This window comes from Nannospalax galili, unplaced genomic scaffold, assembly GCF_000622305.1.
Source record: "Nannospalax galili isolate Female #2095 unplaced genomic scaffold, S.galili_v1.0 scaffold212, whole genome shotgun sequence".
NCBI lineage: Eukaryota > Metazoa > Chordata > Mammalia > Rodentia > Spalacidae > Nannospalax > Nannospalax galili.
In genome coordinates, this window is record NW_008333884.1 from 403,181 (window position 1) to 427,897 (window position 24,717).

General features: G+C 47.7%; 1 protein-coding gene and 1 long non-coding RNA gene across 11 annotated transcripts in view; one reads left to right on the forward strand and one right to left on the reverse strand.

Annotated features, from left to right (window-relative positions):
* Myo18a (myosin XVIIIA) overlaps positions 1-24,717 on the reverse strand; it is a 104,512-nt gene that overhangs the window by 73,272 nt on the left and 6,523 nt on the right. For 6 of the 10 annotated variants that reach the window (XM_029561408.1, XM_008828709.3, XM_029561410.1 and 3 more), the window contains exon 2: positions 16,220-17,298. In XM_029561408.1, coding sequence (XP_029417268.1) covers positions 16,220-17,218 — 999 coding nt within the window. In that variant the 5' untranslated portion in view covers positions 17,219-17,298. Of the gene's footprint in view, positions 1-16,219; positions 17,299-24,717 lie in introns of those variants that run through there. The other 4 variants (XM_029561407.1, XM_029561405.1, XM_029561406.1 and 1 more) reach the window with 2 other exon arrangements.
* LOC115069550 lies at positions 20,633-22,326 on the forward strand. Its single transcript, XR_003848800.1, has 3 exons — positions 20,633-20,875; positions 21,041-21,084; positions 21,634-22,326. It is a non-coding gene; the product is annotated as an uncharacterized LOC115069550 (long non-coding RNA).

The following is a 24,717-nucleotide window of genomic DNA, read 5'->3' on the forward strand; positions in this document are numbered from 1 at the left end:
ATATAGAGAGAGAGACTCTGTCTCAAAAAAAAAGAGAGAGAGAGAGAGAGAGAGAGAGAGAGAGAGAGAGAGAGAGAATATGCTGATGTAACAGAAAGATACAGGGAAGAAGAAAAGGAAGCTAGAAGCTGAAGGACCATGGGAAAGTCAAGGAAATAGAAAAAAAGAGATCTGCCTAGTACAGGAAGGTGAAGGGGGAGGGGAAGAAAAAAATCTTCTTTGAGAAGGAACCTTTATGATCATTAAGGGTGGATGGGAAAGGGGCAGGAGGAGATGGGGGTTGTGAAAAAGAAAAAAGGTGCCAAGATTTCAAGCTGTGAGTCTAAGAGTCTAAAAGAGACATGTGACACATACACACCTCTAGGCAAAACAAGAAAGTCAAGGCTAGTTTACCGTAAAAGAGTTTTGAAAACACTGAAACAGGTTGCATTTAATGCCTTAAACAAATCATACTGTCCTGGCCCATTCGTTTCTCTAGTAACCCTGCAAATCATAACTCCTTAAAAATCGTTAGGGCTGAAGAGATTGCTCAGCAGTTATGAGCACTGGCTGCTCTTGCAGAGGATGGGGTTCAGTTCCCAGCACTCACACAGTACCTAACAATTGTCTGTAACTCCAGTTCCAGGGAATCCAACACCCTCTTCTGAACTCCACGGGCATTGCATGACACGGGTGCACTCACACACAGGCAGGCACTACACTCATACACGTAAAATAAAAATAAATAGATAAAGATCTTTAGGGCTGAGATAGCTCAGTAGGTGGCATTTGCCACCACGCTGGATGATAAAAGCTTGATCCCCAAAAACTACATGGTGAAAGACAGAAGTGAGTCTGCAAGTTGTTCTCTGACCACTACACATGTGTTGTAGTATGCTCGTGCTCACACATATACACACAAAATAATAAATATAAGCCGGGCATGGTGGTGCACGCCTTTAATCCCAGCACTTGGGCGGCAGAGGCAGGCGAATCTCTGTGAGTTCGAGGTTGGCCTGGCCTACATAGCGAGTTCCAGAACAGCTGGGGCTACAGGGAGACCCTGTCTCAAAAAGACCAAAAAAAAAAAAAAAAAAAAAAAAAAGTAAAAAAAATCTATAAATAGTCTCAAACGGGACCACTTGCATTATGCTTGTTTTACTAATTTGTGATGTGCAAAACACATCACTAATGTAACTATTTAGGGAGGCTGTGGGTCCTAAGAGCTGGGGGGAGACTGCAGAACTTACACTTCTGGGTAGGAGGGTACCAGCCACCAATAGTGACAGGTGCACCCTAACTGAGGTTCCTCAGCATCAGCCTTAACAACAGTAGAATATTTACAGAAAATGCCAGGGTGGAGTAGCTTCCACACTTCTGGGTAATTTGGTCAAACTCCTTAAAGAACTCTCGAGATAATCTCGGGGAGGGCATGGAAAAGTGAAAGGAAACCTGATGTGGTGGAATCTGCCCTAGACCTAAGCTACCTCTGCACTTCCCACTCCGCCCAGTCGCCAGCGTAAGGGCGGAGCCAAGATCGCACATGCGCTTGGAGTCTATGCGCTCGGAGCCCGCAGTTGCGCAGATGTTCCGCCCAGCGCCGCTGCAGAAGCGATGAAGCCCAGCAGAGGGCGATCTTCCTCTTCTCATGGTTCTGCAGGCCTGGGGATTTCACCTCTGCTGGGCGGGCCTCTGAGCCCGGCCCCCAGGAAGCGTCCCCGGGGAGCTGAGGCTTGAGGGGGCTGCAGGGCAAGATGGCCTCTTGCCTTACACATGAGAGAGACAACAAGAAGCAAAACTGAGTTGGGTACCCACCTTCATCATTGCCTCATCTTCGGTTCCCAAAACAGCACCAACACACAGAAGGCATTTAATAAGTGCTTACTGATGGAATAAAATGAATGAACACCCGAGGTTATGGTTGGAAGATTCAAGGGATGCCTTGAGACATTATGGAGAAAAGGGCCGGGATAAGCTGTCACTAGAGTCAGTGGTCAAGGAGAGGTCACTGACCCTGGGATGTTCACTGAGAATCCAAGATCAGGCACTCTCCATCCCTTCCACCCCATCAGTCTCCAGTTTAGCACACCAGGTAGCTCAGACCCGGTGCGGTGCTTCTATATCTTGTCTGCTCTGCCAAGAACAGGAGTCTCGCCCCAAAACTAAGCAGTTGAGTCCTGGCTGCCTGGAGGGACCACTTGACAGGGGGCTCCAGGGGGCCAGCAGCTCCTTAGGGACTCTCAGCTGCTGAGGGGGAGATTTCCAAAGTGCTTCTGCTTTGCCAGTCTCTCATAAGGCCCAAAGGCAAGGGCCAATCTTGAGGACAGTTTCCCTATGCCTTCCACACCCCTGCCACAAAACCCAGGGAGACTGGGTCTCTGAGACTACTAAATGCACCACATACACAATATTCACATCCCTCCCAGGCTGGCTAACATTCGAGAATAAGCATAATGAAGCAGTGTTCTCATTTCACATAAATGACCACATAAGAATAAAGGAAAACCAGCTTATGGGGTCAGCTATACTGATTTAATAATGTATCAGTAAGGTCTTCTGGGTATGAGAGCTGGCAGCCTGTGGTGCTTAATTCTCAAAATCAGAGTGGCTCTTTAGACACCCTCAGGCTCCCCCAAACTAGTGTTTAGTATTTGAAGATCTGTGCGTTCACCTCTGGGGACCCCTACTGGGCCTGTTTCTAGAACCCTTTGAAGTAACAATAAAGCACAAACCTAGTCCTCACAGAAGCAGGAAGAGAAAGCTTCTGTTCTGCCTACTAGGTCTCCACCCCTCCCTGCCACCTCCACCCTCTTTAGACACCCTCAGGCTCCCCCAAACTAGTGTTTAGTATTTGAAGATCTGTGCGTTCACCTCTGGGGACCCCTACTGGGCCTGTTTCTAGAACCCTTTGAAGTAACAATAAAGCACAAACCTAGTCCTCACAGAAGCAGGAAGAGAAAGCTTCTGTTCTGCCTACTAGGTCTCCACCCCTCCCTGCCACCTCCACCCCCCAAACCCACTGGGCATGTGAGCACCTGTGTGTTACCAAGCTGGGCAGAAGTCATGCTTAGCAAGGTGGGGAAGCACTGCTAAGGGGTGGCACATGGCCAGCAACCTGTTGGCCCTGGGGCATTAGGAGTCTAGAGTTGGTAAAGCAGAGAAATTGTCAGAGAACAAAACTTCCTTCCTGGAAGGAAAGGGAAATGCCACCAGGCCCAGGCTCAGCAGGGTGCTCTGCAGAGGGAGATGAGACTTCAAGAACTGTCTCCCTGGCCTCTACCCCATACTTCTTTCTGGAAGCTGTCTGGAGCTGCACTGCTCAATATGGTAGCCACTGGCCAAGGGTAGCTATTTAAGTTAAATCAAAACATTGGGGATATTTCTCATTAAATTAAAATAAAATAAAAATTAAAGTTCTATTTCTCTTGTCACACTCATCAGACACATGACTCCAGAACATTTCTATCTATGGACAGCTCTGGCTGGAAGTTCGGTCACCAGGTTGTTCAGGTCATTCTTGCTCAAGCCTTCACATGGAGTTCCTGACTATCTGCCCTTCTCTCTCACCCCTCCCACAGTCTGCTTATACCCTTGTCCCCTTGTGTCTTGTCTTCTTCCCTGGGCTGGAGGGGAGTGTGGGCAGTTATAATTAACACCCAGCCAGAGAGCAGAAGCCAGATGCCACAGACTGAAAGGCAAGGCTGAATAGAAGCCTGCCTCCACCCCAAGGCATACTGGCTTGGGAGAAAGACCCTCAGTGCGGCACAATCAGTCCTTGTTTCCACAGTCTCTGGGCCATCCACGGGTAAGACATCTGGAATGTAGTGGCCTGAGGGTTTCCCCACCACAGCACCCGCTGCGGGACTCTCATGTGATAATAATGCTCCAGACAGAGAAGTCCCAACAGAACCCTGAACTTTCAAGGGCAAATAAGGCCAGTGGAGTTGCCCTGTCCCAGGCTACATGCCAGGACTTCTGCCTTGAGGGTACCGAAGGCTATAACTGGACATTTTGGGTAGCCAGCTGCATAAAGCAAATGAAGAAGAGAATGGACTCTGGGCACCTAGGACGTGCTAGAGAGGCAGAGACAAGCTTCGCCAGGCCTGGGTACACAAAAGAACAGAGTGGCTCTAACTGCTAGCACATTCTGCCACAAAGACTCAGTCTGAGTCCTATATGAAAATCCACACAGGAGCTGGGTGTGGTGGTACATGCCTTTAATCCCAGCACTTGGGAGGCAGAGGCAGGCAGATCTTTGTTGAGTTCAAGGCTGGCCTGGTCTACATAGCGAGTTCCAGGTCAGCTGGGGTTACAGGGAGACCTTGATTCAAAAAGACCAAAAAGAAAAAAGGAAAGAAAGAAAAGAAAAGAAAAAATATTCTACACAGGAAAATACTGGCAAATTCACATGCGTGATGGAAGGAAAAGGAACAGAGGATAAATCTGGAAAATATCAGATCAAGGTTCCCTCTTGGTTCTGTGCCTCAATGCTTGCTTAGCCTTACCAAAGGTGGGCTGTCCAGAGCAAGGCAAGCATGAAGAAACAGAATAAGAAAGACAACAGCAACAAAGAAGTAGAGTGAGTTTGCCTAACTGAAAATGAATAGTTAGGACAAAGCCTGGCAGTCCAAAGGTATTGGCACCAGACAGAATTTGACTGGGGAAACCAAGAAAAAGCACCACAATTTGAAAAATTGCCATCAAACTAAAGACCAGACTGGAAACTTAGGACAAGCCATCTACTCTGAAGCTATAGAGTGGCCCTGAGTAAGCTTGGGGCTGGCCCCCTATCTCCACTCGAAAGGCACTCTGGGCAAAAGCACCAGCCTGAGGACATGAGTGAAGGACTCACAGTTGAGTCACTGACAAGAACAGGGCCTGTGGCAGTCCTGCAGGCAAATGGTCCTGATCCAGATGCTAGGCACTTCCTTGGCTATCAGAGATGGACTGATGACAGCAATGCCAGCTTCTGAGCACTTACAGCAGCCCCCCCCCTCCCAATTAAATGGAAAATTCCAGAAACAAATAATTCATCAGGTTTTTTTGAGATAGGGTCTCATGTAGGCCAGGCTGGCATCAAATTCATTATGTGGCCAAGGATGACCTTGAACTCTTGATCCTCTTGCTGCCCAAGTGCTGGGACCACAGACATGTGCTACCACATCTGGCTTATCTGGTGCTGAGCTTTGTGCATGCCAGGCAAACACTCTGACAATGGAGTTATATTCTGAGCCCTCTTGTTTGCTTTGATCTCTGATGTTTGTCATTAAAACTCTTCTATGAGAAATCTTTAAATTTTCACATTATTTGCCTCCTTGCTGAAGCTGTTCCTCTCCGTGTGTCTAGGGCTACAGAAGAGCAGAGAGGACTGTCCCCTGGCTTCTTGTGTGCCTTGGGAGAGGCTGTCCTGGTAGGGACACCTTCAGCCATCTCACCTTCCCATGCTGTGCCCCTGCTGGCCTCCCTGCTGGGGCCTTTAGGAGCCCTGAGCCAGAACCACCTGGCTCAGCCGCTCCCGAATTCCTGTCCCACAGAAACTGTGAAATAATGAATGCTTAGTGTTGTTTTTAGCGCCCAACCTTTGTGGGAATCTGTTATGCAATGACAGAGAAAATGACAAGCCTGGAGTGGCTGGAGTGGAGGGAGAGAGGGAACATAGTCCAGGTGGAGCTACACAAGTGGGCAGGCCAGGGTCAACAGGCTACAGGGTCTGAGAAAAATGGCTTCTGGACATGTATAATCTGTGGCTTTAGGCTAGCTGTGTCCCAGGGTAATTATGAATGTAGCTCAGTGTATTTGTAGACTAAAATGCCATATCTCAATGTCACAAGGTGGATCCTTCTGCCTCCAACTCTCAAGTGCTAAGATTGAAGGCATGTGCCACCACACCCAGCAAAGTATCTCTTTCAGGGCCACAGAAGAGAGATCTGAACACCAGTAGTCAAAGAGAAGACAAATGGGCCCTAAGTAAAGTGGAAACATTTGGCTTCACCTCCCCAGAGACCAAGAGAAAGCGAAGACTGGTGGAAGGGATGGAAGCTAATGGCAGAAATGCTTTGGAGGGATCTTGGAGAAAAGGACAGCCTAGTCTAGATTCTTCAGGAGGTACATGGGCATCCCCTAGGAGAGTCCCACACCAAGCATCCTGCCACAGTACTACTGTGTTCTCTTGACCAAGATGCAGGCAAGGCATGATGGGTGGTGGCAAGAAATAGTGTGCCTGAGATAACACTCCCCCATGTGCCTATACAGGACATGTCCCTCCCACCAGCCACAGTAAGGGCATTTTAGGTGGGATGGTCTGGCTGGCACCCCTTACCTTCTCCAATCCTCACAACCACAAGAAACTCCTGTGGTTCAGAAACCCTGAGGCCAGACTCTGAGGCTATTATGCAGTGGGGGCACTGTCAGACAAAGCTAAGTGCTATGGGGAACAGGGCTGTTTGCTGTTAGAGGATTCCAGGAAGGCAGACCACATCAGTGTTCCCAGGCTTCATAGGCCATGGGCCCAGTTTCTCCCTTGCCTCTACTGATCTGGTGTGTGCGTGCGTGCATGTGTGCGTGTGTGTGTATGTGTATGCGTGTAGACCAGAAGTCACCATTAGGCTAGCTTTTTACCTTTTCTTTCTTTCTTTTTAGACAGTATTTCTCATTGAAACTGGGGCTCACTGACTGGTTAGACTGGCTGGCTAGAAAGCCTCCAGGCTCCTCCTGTCTCAGCCTCCTAGTGCTAGTATTATAGGCACACACCACACATCTAGCTTTTTATGTGCGTTCTAGGAATATGAACTCAAATCCTCTACCCACTGTACCCACTAAGCTATCTCCCAAGTCTCTGTTTTGTTTTTTTTAATTTTGGGGTTTGAGACAGGGTCTCCCTGTAGCCACAGATGGCCTAGAATTCACTATGTAGACCAGGCTGGCCTTGATCTCACAGAGACCCACCTACCTCTGCCTCCTGAGTGCTGAGATTAAAGTCAAGCACCAACACACTGGTTCTGCTAGGTTTTTTTTTAATCTTGACATATATCCAAGTAAGCGAGAACTCAGCCTATCCTGTGCCTGAACCTTCAGGTAACCCAGATGTCTGCATACAAGGCTATGCCAGTGCCTAGAGTGCCAAGCACACAGGCTGTTACAGCCTAGACAGCTTGGGGAGGGAGATAGAAGATGCCAGCCCAGCCAGGGCTTCTGCAATCAGCTCCACAATCAAACCAGTTCATACAGGAAGAACTCACCTTTTCCCCTCACCATGCCCCTAGAAGGTTCCATTGAGATATTCAAATCCTACCCCTTCAGTGTGATGGGGGTAAGCATGAAACTGGGTGTCACAGAGGGTTATGACATTATCATGCTGCCTGACTGTGCTGTCACTATTTGGCCTCCAGCCCATGCCACCCAGGGCTGAGATCTAGCTTTCTGCAGATGCCCATGGATTTTGGTGAAAGCACAGGCTAATTCATGACAAGGCCAGCACCTTCAGCCCATGTCCTTCATGGCCAAGGCCACAGTGGAACATGGGCAGGTACTCCCTGACGTCATGCCCCAATTCCACAATAGCTCAGCTTTCCTATGGCCTGAGCTATCCTCCTCCCCATCTCACATTCATCCTTCCCTGTTCCAGAGCCAGAGGCTGCCTCCTAGTCCCACTGAAGTGCCCTGGGTGAGATCTCATTCCCTGTGTGTACCCTGCTTGTCACAGGGCCTGGCAGTGAGAAGAGATGGGAAGGAGGGAGGAAATGAGTCAGCTCCTTTCAGAAATCAGAATGGAAGGGAGGAGAAATGAGATCAGGGGACAGAGGGCACAGGGGCTGAAAAGGTCACCAAGAAAGAAACCAGGCCCTAGAGACGTGTATCCCACAGAGTACAAGACAGATGTGGCTGATAAATTCAGGGGAATCACCTCCTGCCATGACTGGATGGCCCTCATGGACCAGAGAACCTCAGTCTGGTAGGCAGTCCCAACCTGAGGATGGAATCTGCTGCTGTTTCCCTTCCTGTTTCATGTCAGAGCTGGAAGAGGCAAGGCCTTGTGGGAAAAGGGCAGCCTCCTCCCATCTCAGCAAGGTGGAGTCTGCCTCTTAGGCTTCCACTTTCCACTACTGAGCCCTGCAGTTCCTGAAGCCCAGGTTCCTTGGGACCTGGCCAAGAGAGAGCAAGATATTTGTGTCCCCCAGTGGGGGCTGAAAGTCCACCAGTCTGGGACCCAAGAATAGAGCAGTTCCTGCTGCCCTAGCACTCCTGCTGCTTCTCTGGTGGCCCCTACCTACATGGGAGCTGTCCCTAGGTTCCATTTGGAATCTGTTGCTGAGACTGGGAGAGATCCTTACCATGAACATTCCCAGCCTGCAGTGGCCTAGGGAAAACAGCAGGCGGGAAGAGGAAGCGGAGCCCAGGTCACATTCCAACCCCTCAGAGACATGCTGCCTGCAAGATAGGCACATTCCTCCAGGGTTCCCTGGACTAGACATTGTATGGCCCTATATAACCCAGTGGCACATAGGGACTTTCTTGTAGGCATAGAAATGGGCTGCATCTGTGGTCCCTCCCTCCCCAGGCTTCTGCTCCAGGGATGCCTGCAGAATCTCACTTTCCTCCATTCCTGTGAGAAATGCCAAGTACTAGGCATACAAGAGACAGTCAGTGGGTAGAGGCAAGAGATGGTAACATACTGCAGACAGGTCCACAGGGCCTACCAAAGGACAGAGTTACAGGAAGCAAAACTTAGCTACACAAAGATTGAAACAAGAGACTGGGAAACCAATTTCTAGTTAGAAAACCATCTTATCATTAACAAATACCAACTGCTTTTGTGAACTGCTCCAGCACTGGAGAAGCAACCAGATAACTAAACACAGGTGTAATGAATGCTTTGAAGGAGAAATGCTGTCAGGGTAGGACCTGCCAGTGTGATATGGGAAATGTGCATGTGAGCATGTGATATGTAAGGAAAAGTACTCTGGACAGGAGTACTGGAAGCCAATGAGAACTCCAGTGGACACCCACCTGCTAGGACCTCTGTTGGCCTTGATCCTTCAATCCGCCCCCCTTGCCACGCACAATGCACACAAAGGAACAACAGTACACAGTTCTGTGCAATGAACTGGAGCCTGCCATTGTCAGAGGTGACACTCCAATGATTTCTGCCACCATAAGTGCTAAGGAGAGTATGCCAAGATGGACCAAAGGGGTGAGTAGGGCAATGTCCATGCCTCCTGGATTAGGATCTGGCTGGGAAGCTGTGTAAGAGGCAACAACAATGGGACCCTTCTCCAGTCTTGGGGACCACACCCTAACCTGCCAAGGCAGCTGTCCCAGTCCTTCCTTCAGGAAGCTTCCTTAGCCACCATTTCCTGTGTCTCCAAGCTCCAGTCAGAATGAACCCATCCATAGCCACCTGCTACTCACTTCCTCCAGCTGACCCTCAGGACACACAGAGAGCACCAGCCACACCCTTCTGTGGGACACAAAACAAGAGAGGCTGGTCATCTCTGGCTTCCTCTTCCTTTCTGACAAAAAAACAAGGAAATGAAGCAGATTCTAGGCTTGGGGAATCAGAGGGTCCAAGTCTGCTGTGGACAGTGAGTTTATAAAGCCATTTACATACTGCCTTTCTCCCTGTGCCATCTAGCACAGTAGTTAAGAGCAGATGGCTTGAGTTCAAATTTTGACTAGTCTCTTGGCTGTATAGCCTTACACAACTCCTTTAAACTTAACCCATAACGATCTAGTGTCCTCAGAACACCTACCTCAGAATACCTTATACCCACTCATACCTACTTCATAATATCTACTTCAAAGGGTATTTGGGAAAATTAAATGAGTTAATAAGTGTAAAACACATTCCTCTATACTCCATGCTGTTTGTTCCTCAAGGCTCTTCCATCCAGTGGAATTTAGCCAGTAACTACCACTTGGGGAGCACGTCTGCCCTATACAGCCACACTGGACTGGGCACTGCAGAGAAGCCCATACTATTCCCTGGTCAGAGTTGATACAAAGTGCCCAGGCTGAGCCAGACAGGGCAGAAAACCATACCCTGATTCTGAGGGACATATGGTGGGAGATTAAAGGAATCAGAGTGGTGACCCAGGTCTAAGGAAATAGTTTCCCAACCAAACTACAGCCAACTGAAAAATAAGCTATGCTGACACTGTCCCCTGTATTTAACAGAACAGAGGCTGCCAACCACCACGTGGGACTCTGGAGTTGGCTGTTCCCCTAAAACTACACAGCAGGGGGCAGGGGGCCATGAAAAAAATGCCACTCCTTCACAGTGCCTGTCTGGCACCAATGGGTGCCTACAGTGCTGCTGGATTCCCCAGGGCACTTCTGTAGCACTGCTCAGGACTGACAATGCAGGCGTCAGACTGTATCCTGGCAGCAGGGGAGCCCCTGCCTCAACTGGGTCATGGATTCCCACCTCCCCCCATGCTGCCTTCCACCCCAGGCTGCACGAGGAGATTCTTGCTGCTCCTTGCAGTGAGGTGGCGGGAACCCTGCTGGCAGGCAGAGTGCGTGCTTGTGGTTTCTGGGAAACGCTGTAGAGATTTGCAGCATTTTTAAAATACTTGTGTTCCCACCCGCCACACACACCCCCTTCACCCCACTCCCCAGCCACCCCCAGTCAGGGTGTTTGCCTATCTGGTATTTTCCAGAACCATTTCAATGTAAATAAGCGATTAGAAGGAAGCAGAGGGCTGAGGGCAGTGTGGCTGGGAGGTTGGGGCAGTCTGGAGGAGTTCTGGTCAGGGCAGGCTACCTTTAAGACCCTGCCCCCATGCCAGAGTTCCAAGCTTCGCCTACAAAAACAACCAATGACCAGGATATGTACTCACACCCCATTCAGTGTTGCCTTGGCACTGTGCCCACCACCCACAGGCTGAGTGACCAATGCACTCTGTTCGTCTGGCATCTCACAAGGAAGAAGGCAGAATGGTAGCTCCATGGACAGAGAAGGGAAGCCTGGCACAGCAGAGATAGCTGAGTCTGCTGTTCTGCTCATGTACCCTAGTAATGTAGGACAGAGGACCACCCCCAGCATTCCCAGGACTTTCCACACCCTCCCCCCTTTCTTGTGCTCTTGACACCTGCCCATGGGCCCTTCATTACTGAAAGAACTTAGTTTGGGCTCTTACGTGCTGAGACTCTGATGCCAGAGGTGCCTGAAACTTTGGCATAAAATGAAACAAAAATTTCTTGTTTAAAACAAACAAACAAACAAAAAAACCCAAACCAAAAACTCCTCTAAAGAGCATTTGGAACAAAATTAAGAACAGAAGCCCTATAGAACCCTGATCTCTAAGCAACACCTAGCTGTCCCACCACCCCTAGGCAAGGCTGGTGCTAAGAAGTTCCAGAATTTCCAGGCTGTTCTTGGAACCCTGCAGGTCCTACTCCAGACAGAACCCAGGAGCCCTGTAGACAAGACTGATGTGGCTCACACTGTTTCCACCTAGGGGGCCTGAGTGTCCATACCAACCAAAGGGGCTCTCTCCTCTCTTCTCTCTCTCTCTCTCTCTCTCTCTCTCTCTCTCTCTCTCTCTTCCCCTCCTGCTGGGCTCCAAAAACCTAGATAAGGATACAGAACACCCAGAATGCCTTTTCCATAAGCTGACTTGTTTGTTTATTGCAGTGCTGGAGATGGTACCAAGGGCCTCCAGCATGCAGGACAAATGCATGAGTTATATCCTCAGCCCCTGCTGGCTGTCTTAAAGGATAGAGCTAAAGAGAGATGGCTCAGCAGTTAAGAGCACTTGCTGCTCTTCCAGAGGACCTGAGTTTAGTTCCTAGCACCCACACTGAGTGGCTTACACCCACACTGAGTGGCTTACAGTGACTCCAGTTACAGAGGATCTGACATCCTCATCTAACCTCCACGGGAACTTGCATATACATGATGCACATATACATACTCAAGATACACACACATACACATAAAATAAACAAATCTTTAAAATTAAAAAAAGAGAGGGGCTGGAGTGATATCACAGCACTTAAGAGCACTGGCTGCTCTTGCAGGGGACCCAGGTTTGATTCCCAGCACCCACATGGCGGCTAACAACCATCTGTAACTCCAGTTCCAGGGTACCCAACACACTTTTAGGCACGGTACTGCACGCACATGGTACACTTACATACATGCAGGCAAAACACCTATACAATAAAATAATAAATAAAATGTTTTAAAAATATTTTATTTATTATTTTTTTTATTTTATGTGTATGAGTGCATTGGCTGCATGTATGTAAGTGTGCCCATGTCATGTGATGCCTGAGGAGGTCAGAAGAGCCACCATGTGGGTGCTGAGAATTGAACCGGGTCCTTTGCAAGAGCTGTCATTCAGTGTTCTTGCTGTGCCATCTCTCCAGCCCCAAAATGTTTTGGTTTTTTTTTTTTAAAGAGAGAAAATGTTTAGCAAAAGCCTCAGAGACCCCTTAGAAAAGCTTGCCAGGAGAGTACCACATAGCTACAAAATTACCTTCCTTGGATGGCTTCACAGACTAGTTAGGGGAAGGATAGTACCTTCCTAAATATTTACCACCTTTCAAAGTCTCACACAAACGATCTGTCTTGCTTACTACATAAACATGCTTGTCTTATATAAAGACCCAGAGAATAGTACACAGGCTAAATCTGTTGCCTCCTATTCTGTCCTTCTTAGAGATACCTAGAGTAAGTTTGTTAGGTGTGCCTACTTCTCTAAGCTAACAAGCCTCTAAATCTCTGGGAGGAGAGAATAGGTACATTTTTACAGGATCAAGGGTCACTTCCACAAAGATGGTCTCTGCTGATTGCTACTTTCCCCCAGGGCAGACCTGGCCATTTCCTCCTTCCTATCCCCCTGTGCATGTGCTGAGCTGCACATCTGCACCTAGGTCTGTGCTTCCTCAAGGAAAGATCATATTTTATTTATTTAACCCTTCATGTCCAGCACAGTGCTTGGCCCTTAAGGAAACTTCACTGCTTATTGGGGGAATGAATACATGGAGGTTCAGAAAGGTTTGGTAACTTTGGCAAAACCCAAGCCCAAGTCTTCAAATAGATGCTTAATGGCTAGGGTAGAAAGCCAGGAGGCAGAATAAGAACAAGCTGCTTCTCACAGGCCTACTGAGTGATTTCTGTCACTCAGGCCCCAAGTCTCTCTTACCACTCTGGTTCATCCATAGCCCCCTCCATGGAACCTGGCTCATAGCTACAGGACAGGTGAAGAAGGCTTGAACGCTCTGAACACACCCCATGAGAGGGAAGCCTGAAGGTTGTCTCTTACTAGGGTCTTTGGAACAGGCCACAGGAAGAAGCCCTGGGGCCTTGGCCTCCATCTGTGTGTGGGAGAGAACAGATGGCTAGTCAGCTCCCTTGGCATTCCCTGGGGATAGGAAGCGTGTGGACACAGTTGATGGATGGCCTGATAAGTAGGGTGGGGGCCAGGAGGAACCATCCCTATGGGGCTACGGTCATCAGGGTACCCTGCCCAGAGGCTTGGAGGAAGTGGGAAGACTCTTGGCATGGAACTAGGACTGCAACTGATGCCAAGAAAATAGCAGAAGTTGAAGAGGAAAGAAGAGAAGATAGGCTGAGGGCTATAAGAGGGTGTAAGTCTCCCCATGTCAGCTCCTGAGGTCTGTCTCAAGAAGCTGAAAATGCTGGGTTCACCTTACTCTTCTTGTGGCATGAGTCCTCCCCCACTCCATTACCCAGGTGAGAGAAGGTATCTTAACGCACTGTTGGATTGTTCCTGAAGACACATGGGGATGGAGTGTCGCCTGCACATCTGTCAAGCTAAAGTTTGGGGGAGAACTCCTCTGGGTATCAGCTGGGCTTATCCCATGGGGACCAGACCTAGCATGCCAGTACCTCAGGGATAAATGCCAGCTGTCAAGGTAGGTACTATTGGCACCTCCAAGCTAAAGCTCTCGCTACCCTAGTTAGAGCAGCAGCAGCTACCTGGGAAGGGAAAAGTGGCTGGGAAATGTGAGCTGTCCAGGTGATTCCTGTGCTATATAAAGAACAAACTCAGTGGCATCTGGGATGCCAGGCTCAGGGCCTCAGAGGCCTGGCTGTGGTTCAGCAGGGAGTTAGCAACAATACCCTGGGGGGGGTCATGCTTGAAGAAGAAAATTCCACCTGTTAGAAGCAGTATTAGCTGAGGAGAAATTAGTCAAGCATGGCAACATACTAAGATCTTGGTTCTGAGATAAAGAAGCTTCCCTTTTCTTCATGCTTTACATCTTGGTTCCTTCACAGTCTAGCTTGGTGGCCAATGCAGAGCAGGTGCTCAATGTGTATTTTTTTCTCTCTCTTTCTCTCTCTCTTTCTCCCCCCTGCCAATTTTTTGCCTTATTTACTAGTATTAGTATGGTGGTGGTGGTGGTGGCGGTGGTGGTGTGCGTGTGTGTATAAGTGTGTCTGAATGCAAGCATGCATGTGGATGGAGGTCAGAGGTCAATTTTCAGAAGTCAGTTTTCTCTTTCCACCATAGGATCTGGGGACTGAACTCAGGCTGTCAGGTCTGCACAGCAAGTGCCATCTCACTGGCACTCAATGTGTATCTCTAGAACTACTAAGCCCAGGTCTCTCTCTAGATTCCATGTAGCCTTCCTCCTACCCACTAACCCTCCCTTACTGCAAAGCTTCCCAGGATAAAAGTAGGCCTGGAACCCAGTCCAGTGTGTCCTGCCAGAGTCTGACCTGGCCTGCCTCCCCCAGCTTCCTCTGGGCCCAGCATGCTGCAAGGTTGAGCAACCATCCTGAGCATCCCCTTTCCCTCCCTGGGAGAAAACTGGGAGCCAGACTCTGCCTGCTTCCTTAGCACTTCCTCCCCTTTCTGACTTGGACACATCTGGCTGGTCACTTAATACTGAAAGGTCCTGGGTAGGCCATGCACTGTTCAGGCTGCAGGGCCTGGATCTGGACAGTCCCAAAACTCACAGCTGGGTGAGAACAATGACTATAGTGGTCAACTTGACCTTCATGTGCTCTGTCCAGGCAGAACATTCCAAACTGTATCACTGTCCCCCAACCAATAGACCACTAAAGTTAGAGGTTTTGATCCTCCATAGAGGACTCATACATCTGATCTGACTCTGCTCTTGCACCTCCCACTGGAGTTCTGCATGGAGGGGAATCACAGCTGGGGGGTCTCAGACACTGTCAGGGCACACTATCTCTGTAGTGTAGATAAAATCTAAACTACAATCATGATTTACAAATCTTAATGACCTGGCCCCCTCAGTCTCTGGAACCTCACCTATTATTCAATGCCCTGATTACTTGGGGCAAGAGGGGGGACCTAGCAGAAGTCATCTCCCCCAGAGCTATAACCATGACAGCTGTGCATCCCAGATATTCCATGACAGCACTGATTTGAAATCATTTATAATTTTTTGTTTTGTTTTTTTAAATATTTTATTATTTTTATTTTATGTATATACATGTATTGCCTGCATGTAGGTAAGTGCAACCGTGTCGTGCAATGCCCGAGAAGACAGAAGAGGCTGTTGGATCCCCTGGAACTGGAGTTACGGACAGTTGTTAGCTGCCATGTGGGTGCTGGGACTCAAACCGGGGTCTTCTGCAAGAACAACCAGTGTTCTTAACCACTGAGCCACCTCTCTAGCCCCCATTTATCACATTTTTAAACCTTTGAGATCTAAATAACATGGATTTTCTATACTTTAGTGCCCACATTCTCTCTCAAATCTGGCAGAGGCACCTGTTAAACTACATCTCCAAATTATGGCTCAGGAAATACAGTACCCAAACCCCCAACTTTGTATCATGAAGCCGAACACTTTCCTACTAGTTACCAACCAACATCACACCCCTCCTGACAGCTCCAGGGATGAAGCTGAAGTTCAGACAGAAGTTGGTCTTGCCCAATGTCTTTGAAAAGGCACAAAGGCACAAGACTAAATCAATCAAGTTAATTCAAAGGGACATTGGAGGAAAACATCAAACCAGGAGGCTTAGCTGAATTGCTGAGGACTGTCCCCCAGTGAACATTAGGGATTTGTCTTCAGCTCCTTGGCAAGGCACAGAAAACCCTTGAAGTGTGACTCCTTTAGTGAATATCCAACATGGAGCCCCTCCACTCCTCCCTAGTGGCCCAGGGAGTGGCACACTTCCACACTTGCTAGGCTCTCTGCCCAGTTTCTGAGTACCCACAATCACCCAGTTAAGTACACCAGAGGGAGACACCCACTCCTTGCTCATCCTGGTACCCAGGGAATCACTCACATTGGCTGGCTCCCTGCGGTGTCCCTCGCTGGTCCGAAGCCAGCTCCGGCTCAACTCACTAAGCTCAGGAATGGGCTGCACCTTGAGCCGCACACTGTCTCCAGACTGCCGGATCATCTCCACGATTTCATCCCTGGACTTACTCTCTACATTGTACCCATTAATCTCCACCAGCCGATCTCCTGGCACCAGCCCCAGGGCCAGGTCCTTGGTGCCTGCACCTGGCTCAGCAAAGTGAACCACCCGTCGATAGGCCTGCCCCTCGGGGCCACGGTCCAGCATGGTTGTGCGCCGCAGAGAGAAGCCAAAGTCTCCAGTGGGCCGTCGTTGCAGCTCCAGCTCCCGGAGAGCAGGAGGTGGCGGGGGTACCACAGGGGGAAGGCGCAGGTCAGCTGGGAACCTTTTAGACACCAGCTCAGGGACTCGAGACCGTGGCCCTGGTCGAGGGATGCCTGGGCCAGGATGCTGCATTAGTTGTCCCTCCAGCGTCCTCATCTCCACCTGTGGTGATGGGGCAGCAGAGTGCTCTGAGGGGGTCGAGGTCTCTGAGGCACTCTCATCACGGCTCCTCTGGGAGAAGGAGAACCGTTTGACAATCATCTGTGAGTTCTGCTTGGCCAGCGAGCCAAACTTGGCCGCGCGCTGCAGCACAGAGCCCCGGAAGCTGCCTTCCTCACCCTTGAGGTCATCGCTGGAGCTGGCTGTGCTTAGGTGGCCTGAGTCCAGGATGATGCTGCCCCGGTTGCTGTCAGAATCAATGTCCGTCAGGTGCAGGTCAGAGCCGCTGGCCACCTTAATAGGGATGGGGTTGGAGATCTCCAGGCGTGTCTTGGATTCACGCTTAGAGGAGCGGTTCAGGTTGAAGAAGCCACGACGCAGGCTCATCTCTTCCAAGCTCCGCAGCTCTGCGGCTGACATCCGCTCCTTCTTCTCCTTTTTCTCCTTCTTCTCCTTCCGCCCGCCATCTTTGTCTTTATCTTTCTTCATTAGGTTAAACATGGTGGGGTGCTGGTTTTAGGGGTTGTCACCCCAGCAGATTATAGGTGCTTAGCACAGGGTCTTTGGACCCCACCTTTCTGCTGCAAGTAAAAATAGAGAAAGGTTATTCCTGCGGTGCCTTTTCCAGTTCAGACAGAAGCAGCTGATAAACCAGTCACCCCTCACTGAGTCTAATGATTTATCAAGCACTCTGCTTCATACAATTTTATTACTTCATCCTTTAGACCAAGGTGTGCCTGGAGAGACCTGACCTGCTAGAAGCACTATGCCAACCGGGAACCCACAAATGGAAAGGGAGTCTGTGCAACATCACCTCCCAGGACCATGTTCACTGCAGCAATGGACATCCCATGTGACTGGGCTCCTTCCTATGCTAGTATTGCCAGAGCAACAGCCTTAGTCATTGCCTCCAAGAAGACCTCTGAGGACCCAACGTTCATGCCATGCCTCTTGTCAGGAACATCATACACACTCCTATTCAACCCTCAGCATTCCTACAAAGTATGTATGTTCATGTCTGTCTCACAAATGAGAAAAACAGAGCTCAGAAAGTTAAGGATATGTTAATAAGTGGCAATGCTGAGTTTTAATGGTGAATCCTGTGTCCTCTCTAAGGCCCTGGGTGCCCAAAGCAAAGCAAGGAGGGAAGGAAAGGGGAAGTCCCAGACTTCACAGAGGACAGACAGCTGCGAGGTGGGGGTGGAGTGGGGTCTGCTGGATAAACAGGATCCTGAAAAACTCACATCCTTTTCCCCAGACTGACACCTAAATATAGACTCGGGAAGAAAGTTGTGGCCACTTGAAAGAAAACCAGCTCCAGGATGTGCACACCTAGGGTGCTACCCTACCCCCTTCTCATATAGACTCCACTGGGGGCAGGACTAAGAAAGACCTAGTGGGGGTGGAGCTGAGAGTCTTTCTTGTTCTAACCAGCAGGGAACACAAAATAGAAGTAGGCCATGCCATCTAATTAGAAATTGAGGCTAGAGAGATGGCTCAAAGGTTAAGAACACTGACTGCTCTTACAGAGGATCCAGGTTCGATTCCCAGCTAACAACACGGTAGCTAACAACTGCCTATAACTCCAGTTCCAGGGGATCGATGCCCTCTTCTGATCTCCATGGGCACTGCATGACACGGGTGCACTTACAGATGTGCAGGCATAATACTCAACCACATAAAAATAATATTTTTTTTAAAAAATCCAAAAAACAACTGTAATTTTTCTCCCTTCATGAAAGCCTCCCTTTCTGAGTTCCAGACAGAGGATCTATGAGCTTACTCCCTCCAGCAATGGCCTCTTGCCAGGCCCTGAACAGGCATTTCCTCTCTCCACGCCCCCCGCCACGGCCAAGCAGGGTCCTACAAGATCCCCCATCCCACTAAGAGGGACCAACTCTCACCAATCCAGCTACAATGCCCAGAAAGGTATCAAGGCTAGGAACTCCCAGGGGCCCTTATGTACTGGCTAATTGCAAATCACCATGACCCACTTGGTTCCTGGCAGATCAATGCATCTTCCTTCTAAAGTAGTATTGTCTATAAGAAATAAAGTCCAGGGCTAGAGAGATGGCTCAGTAGTTAAGAGCACAGAGACTGATCTTGCAGAGGACCTGGGTTCAATTCCCAGCACCCACATGGTGGTTAACAACCATCTGTAACTCTAGTTCCAGGGTATCCAATACCTTCTTCTGACCTCTGTGGGCACTGCATGACATGAGTGCACTTATACACATGCAGGCAATATACACATAAAATAAAAATAATAAAAATTAAAAAAAAAATAATACAATATATCCAAAGTATTATCATTTTAACATGTAATCTACATAAAATAGAGATATTTTATATCCAACTTTCTATATTTTGCTTTGGTTTTTTTGACATATGGTCTTACTATGTAGCTCTGGCTGAACTAAAACTCATTATGTAGACCAGGCTTGACCTCAAATTCATGGGAAATCCTCTTGCCTCTGCCTCCTGAGTGTTGCTGGGATTACAGATGTGCACCACTACACCTGATCTATCCATATTAAGTTTTCAAAATCCAGTGTGTACCTTACATTTAGAGCATAATTCAATTCAGACAGACTACATTTCAAATGTTCAGCCTTCTGGGCTTTTGGATTAGACAGTACAACTCTAGAGAACTCTAGGTATGGAATATATCCAGAGAGGTAAGAAATCTGGCTAAGTCACTAGTTCCTTGTGGCTACAGCAAAACTGCTTTCCCTCTCTGACCTTAGTGCACATGTGTTCAGTTGTGCATGCTTGAGTGTGCATGTGCATGTGAAGGCTACCTTGAGTGCTATGTACCTTATTTTTTGAGACAGGGTCTCTCACTGGCCTGGAGCTCACAGAGGAGGTAAGGCTGGCTGGCCACTGAGTCTCGGGGATCCACCTCCCTCAACCTCCCCAGTGCTGGGTTCTAGGAACTGAACTCAGGTCCTCATGCTTCTAAGACAAGCACTTTACCAACTGAGCTATCTCTCCAGTTCCTCTGACTGCAGTTTCTCTTTAGCAAAACTGATCTTACTGGTGCTAAATGTTCCAATGAACAGTCCCTGGAAACTGGAAGACAGAAAATCTAAAATCCCTAAAGGCACCTAGTCAGGGGCAGTCCTGGTCAGCTGGCTCTGGACTCAGTGCATTGGGAGTACCTGACAGCTGGCTCTTTCTGGGGGAGTCCCTCTTCCTGAAAGCTGATGGGAATAAAGAATGGATTCATACTATACCACGATATGGGATCTTTGGCTGGTCGCTTCCTGTATCACCCTAAAGGACTTATTTAGATGTCTATAGGGATACCTGCAGAAGGAAACGAAAACAGAAAACTCTTGGAGTTTTAGAGGTGACAAAGATCTCAACTATATCCCCAACACAGAGGACCCAACAGTCTACAGTGTTGTCCTACCCAGACCCCTGATTCTCAGTCTCCAGTCCTCACCCAATCCTGGCTTTGTTGGAGGTCAGATAGCTAAGTGGTATCAACGGAAAACAGTGCCAGGATTCTAGAATCTTGGAGCTGCAGGAGTCCTTTAACAGTAATTTCATGTAAACTCCTCTCTCAGCACAAGTTTGTCTCTCTCTGTCACTGCAGCAGGCAGGAACAGACAGAGTAGCACCAAGGGTAAATTTAGCACAGGCTAAATTTTTTAGGGTATTTGGTATCTAGGCCTGGATTTGCCAACAAATTTCTGAGGGACCTTGAGCCTGTTACTTTGCTCAAGGTTGAACTAGATGATCAAGGTCTCTTCTAGCTCTAAAATTCCAATTGTCTGAGTCTCTTGTGGACATAAGGAGTTAGCTATTAACTTTCTGTCAAAGACACTCCTCTCATTACAAGCCTAGGGCCTTCAGAAGCTGAACCATGAGTTATTTACCACTCCTGTCCTGCTACTTTTATCTGCACAATTCACAAGGCAACCTTTCCCCACTGCCAGTTCCATGTGGTTGGGCCTGCCTGTGGACTAATTCTCTCCTGAGCCATGTGTCTAGGACTACCTGGCTGCCAGCATCCTCCCTCTCCAGGACCAAATCTGTAAGGTGGCTGCAGCTGCTGCTGCTCCTGTGCTCCTCAGCCTTGCTTGTTTGCTGAAGAGCTGGGCTCTATCACTTTCTTAGAGGCCTTGACTTACCAGCCTCTCCTGTCCTCAGGTGAGAGTCTCTAGCAGCTCCGAAACCAGAACCTCCCAGATTCTCATTCCGGGCTATGGCTTCTCCCCATGCCCCTTCCTCTCTTGCTCTTTCCCTTCATCCCAGTGACTGTAATCTTGCAATCTTTCTGACTTCTCTCTCTACCCACGCCCCCCGGGACTCCAGTTCCAGAACATCTTTCCTAATTATGACTGGAAGAAAGTAGAAAGGTAAGTATATACCTAAATTATTTTGACCCTCCAATCTAAAACAAAGTACAGGGGCTGGAGAGATGGCTCAGTGGTTATGAGCACTGACTGCTCTTGCAGAGGATCCAGGTTCGATTCCCAGCACCCACACACATGGTGGCTATGAACAGTCCTTAACTCCAGTTCCAGGGGATCCGATGCCCTCTTCTGACCTCCGCTGGCATTGCACAACATGGGTGCACTCACATACATGCAGGCAATATACTCATACACATAAAATTTTTTAAAATAAAAAAAAAACTAAAAGTACAGTTGACAGATTTGTCAACTCAGCTGCTTTATCATTTTAGAACTCTGAGCTTCTTGAAGGCAAGGTCCCCTTAAGTCAAAAGTGCACCCATGGGTCCATGCACAAAAATCAATAAACAATTTGCAATTCATAAAGTAGAACACTGCTGATGCAATAACAGGACTGAATCTCAAAACATTATGTGAAACAAGAGGGAAAGAAGCCACTGACAAAAGCATGCTCATTTATAGGATTCTATTTTTTTTTTTTGTCTTTTCAAGACAGGTTCTCACGACACCCAGGCCAACCCTGAACTCACTATGTAGCTGAGAATGACCTTGAACTCCTGATCTTCCTACACCTCCTGAGTGCTTGGATTACAAGCATGTGCCATGATGCCTAGTGGTATGATTCCACTTATGTGAACTTCTAGGACAGGCAAAACTAATCCATGGTGAAAAAAGGCAGCGCAGTGGTTATCCTTGGAGAACAGAGATGTGGAATGTATGAGAAAGGGCATGAGGGGACTTTCTAGGATAATCAAGTCCTGAACGTTCATAGAGGTTTGAGTTGACAAGTTTATACATCTGTCAGCGGTAAGCAGATAGTGTGCTGTAAGATCTGTGCATTTGTTTGAGCATAAATATCTACACAAAAAGAACTGAAGGCAAATATCAAATTCTAGTTAACAACAGATAGGTTAAAGGATTTGGAGTGGACTATAGCTTTAATTTACTTTGAGATATGTCAAAAATTTCATATAACTTCATGGATAGATCAAGGGATAAAAATGTGATAAAGCAAGGATGAAAAAATATTGATTGTAGAATTTATGAGTCAGGGTAGTTGTAAAATTCAACTCTTCTGAATGTTTGTAGATCTTTGTGATAAAATATCAGGAAAAAAAATGTATCTACCAAGTATCTACTAAACACAAATGATATAAAGGCAAATGAACCTAGCAAAGAGCTCAAGTTTACCTCTGCAGTTTGGGGTAAGTCACTTAATGTGCTGGCCAGCTTCAGTTGTCAACTTGACACATCTAGGAAGAACAACATCAGCTGGGAAATTTCCTCTATCTGATGGGCAGGTGGGCAAGTCTGTGAGGCATTTTCTTGATGGCAGGTGGTCCTGGGTTGTATAAGAAAGCAGGCTAAGAACAGGCCTGAGAAGCCAGCCAGTAAACAGGATCCCCCATGGTCTCTGCTTCAGTTCCTGCCTCCAGGTTCCTACCCTGACTTCTCTTGATGTTGGATTATGACTTGGAAGTTTTAAACCATAATAAACCCTTTCTTCCCCAAGTTGGTTTTGGTCCCTATTGATAAAGGGACATGAAACTACCTACTGCCAGGTGTGGTGACACACGCCTTTAATCCTAGCACTTGGGAGGCAGAGGCAGGCAGATCTTTGTGAGTTTGATGCCAGCCTGGTCTACATAGTGAGTTCCAGGACAGCTGGGGCTACAAGGAGACCCTGTCTCAAAAAGACCAAAAAAAAAAGAAAAGAAACTACCTACCACTACCACAAAAGGAATGGGAATCAAATATGGTAGCTATACTTTAATACAAATTATACATAAACATACACACATATATATGCATACATATATATATGTTCGTAAGTGCCTAGGCACATGGTACGCTCTCAAGAATGGTACCTAAGTGCTGGCAAGATAGCTTAAGAGCTAAAGGTGCTTATTGCCTAAAATGTAAGCCTGATGACCTGAGTTATACCCCCCAGAATCCGTGTAAAGGTAGGAGAGAATCGACTCCACAAAGTTGTCCTCTGACCCCCATATGTATGCCACCGCCCCCCCCATCATAGGCACACACACATATTATACATTTAAAATGTCTTTAAATGGTACCTAATAGAAGTGAAGCTTTTTTTTTTTTTTTTTTTTTTTTTATCCTTAAAGCGGGAGCAGGCTGAGACAGGGTCTCATGTGGGCCAGGCTGGCCTCATACTCAATATGTAGCCAAGGAGGACCCTGAACTAGAGATCCTCCTGCTTCCACCTCCCAAATGCTCTCAAGACATATTCTTTGCCTCTCTCATAAGTATTGAAAAGAAGGTAAGAGTATATAGATGACTATCAGCACTAATGTGACTAAATTAAGTCCAGACCTTTGTATATGGACAGTAAAGCCCAAAGATGTGAAGGTAAGCCAGTGAGCACGTGGATGGATGGATCTACCAGCTTGAGTCCATAGTCCTCTGTAGCCACTGCTAAGGATACAGTCAGTTCATAGATGCAGAAAAGCAAACACAAGCTATTTAGCTCAAAAATCACAGACATGTGAAACAGGCATATAGGATTTTTCACTTGGCAGTTTAATAAAAGCTATCAAAATTAACATCAATCAGTTAGGGCATGGGAAAGGAGGACTCTCGTGTATATTGGTGGGATTTTATGATCTTTCAATAGACAGTTTTCAACTCCTTGGTTGAATTTGTCCCTGAGTATTTTTAAGCAATTGTAAATCAGATCATTCTCACATTTTCTGTAGTTACTAGTATGCAAAACACTGATATGTTTGGGGGCTGGAGCCATCTGGCTCAGCAGTTAAGAGCACTGGCTGTTCTTGCAGAAGGCCCAGGTTCAAATCCCCGTACCTGCATGGTGGCTAACAGTCCATAACTCCAGTTCCAGGGGGTCTGACACCTTCTTCTGTCCTCCTCCCGGGTGCACTTACCTACATGCAGGCATAACACTCATACACATAAAATAAAAAAAATAAATAAAATATATATTTTTTTAATTTTAAGTAATTTTATGGGGCTAGAGAGATGGCTCAGTGGTTAAGAACACTGGTTGTTCTTGCAGGAGACCAAGGTTCGAATCCCAGCACTCACATAGCAGCTAACAACTGTCCATAACTCCGGTCCCAGGGGATCCGACAGCCTCTTCTGATCTCTGCGAGCATTGCACAACACGGGTGAACCTACCTACATGCAGGCAATACACACATACACATGAAATAAAAATAATAAAAAATTTTTTAAAGTTAAAAAAAAAATTTTTAGAAATTTATTTGTTTTAGGGGTGGGGCAGGTGTGCCATGGCAAGTGTGGAGGCCAGAGGACACCTTGTGGGAGTCCTTCTCTCCTTCCACCATGTGGATTCTAGCAGTCAAACTCAGGTCAGACTTAGTGGCAAGTACATTTACCCACTGAGCCATCTCACCAGCCCATGATTTCTTTCTTTTTGAACATCAGGAAGGCCAAATGGTTTTTATTATAAAAATATGAACTGCTGGGGCCTGGAGAGATGGCTCAGCAGTTAAGAGCACTGACTGCTCTTGCAGAGGACCCAGGTTCGATTTCCAGCACCCACATGGCGACTACAGTTCCAGGGGAATCTGA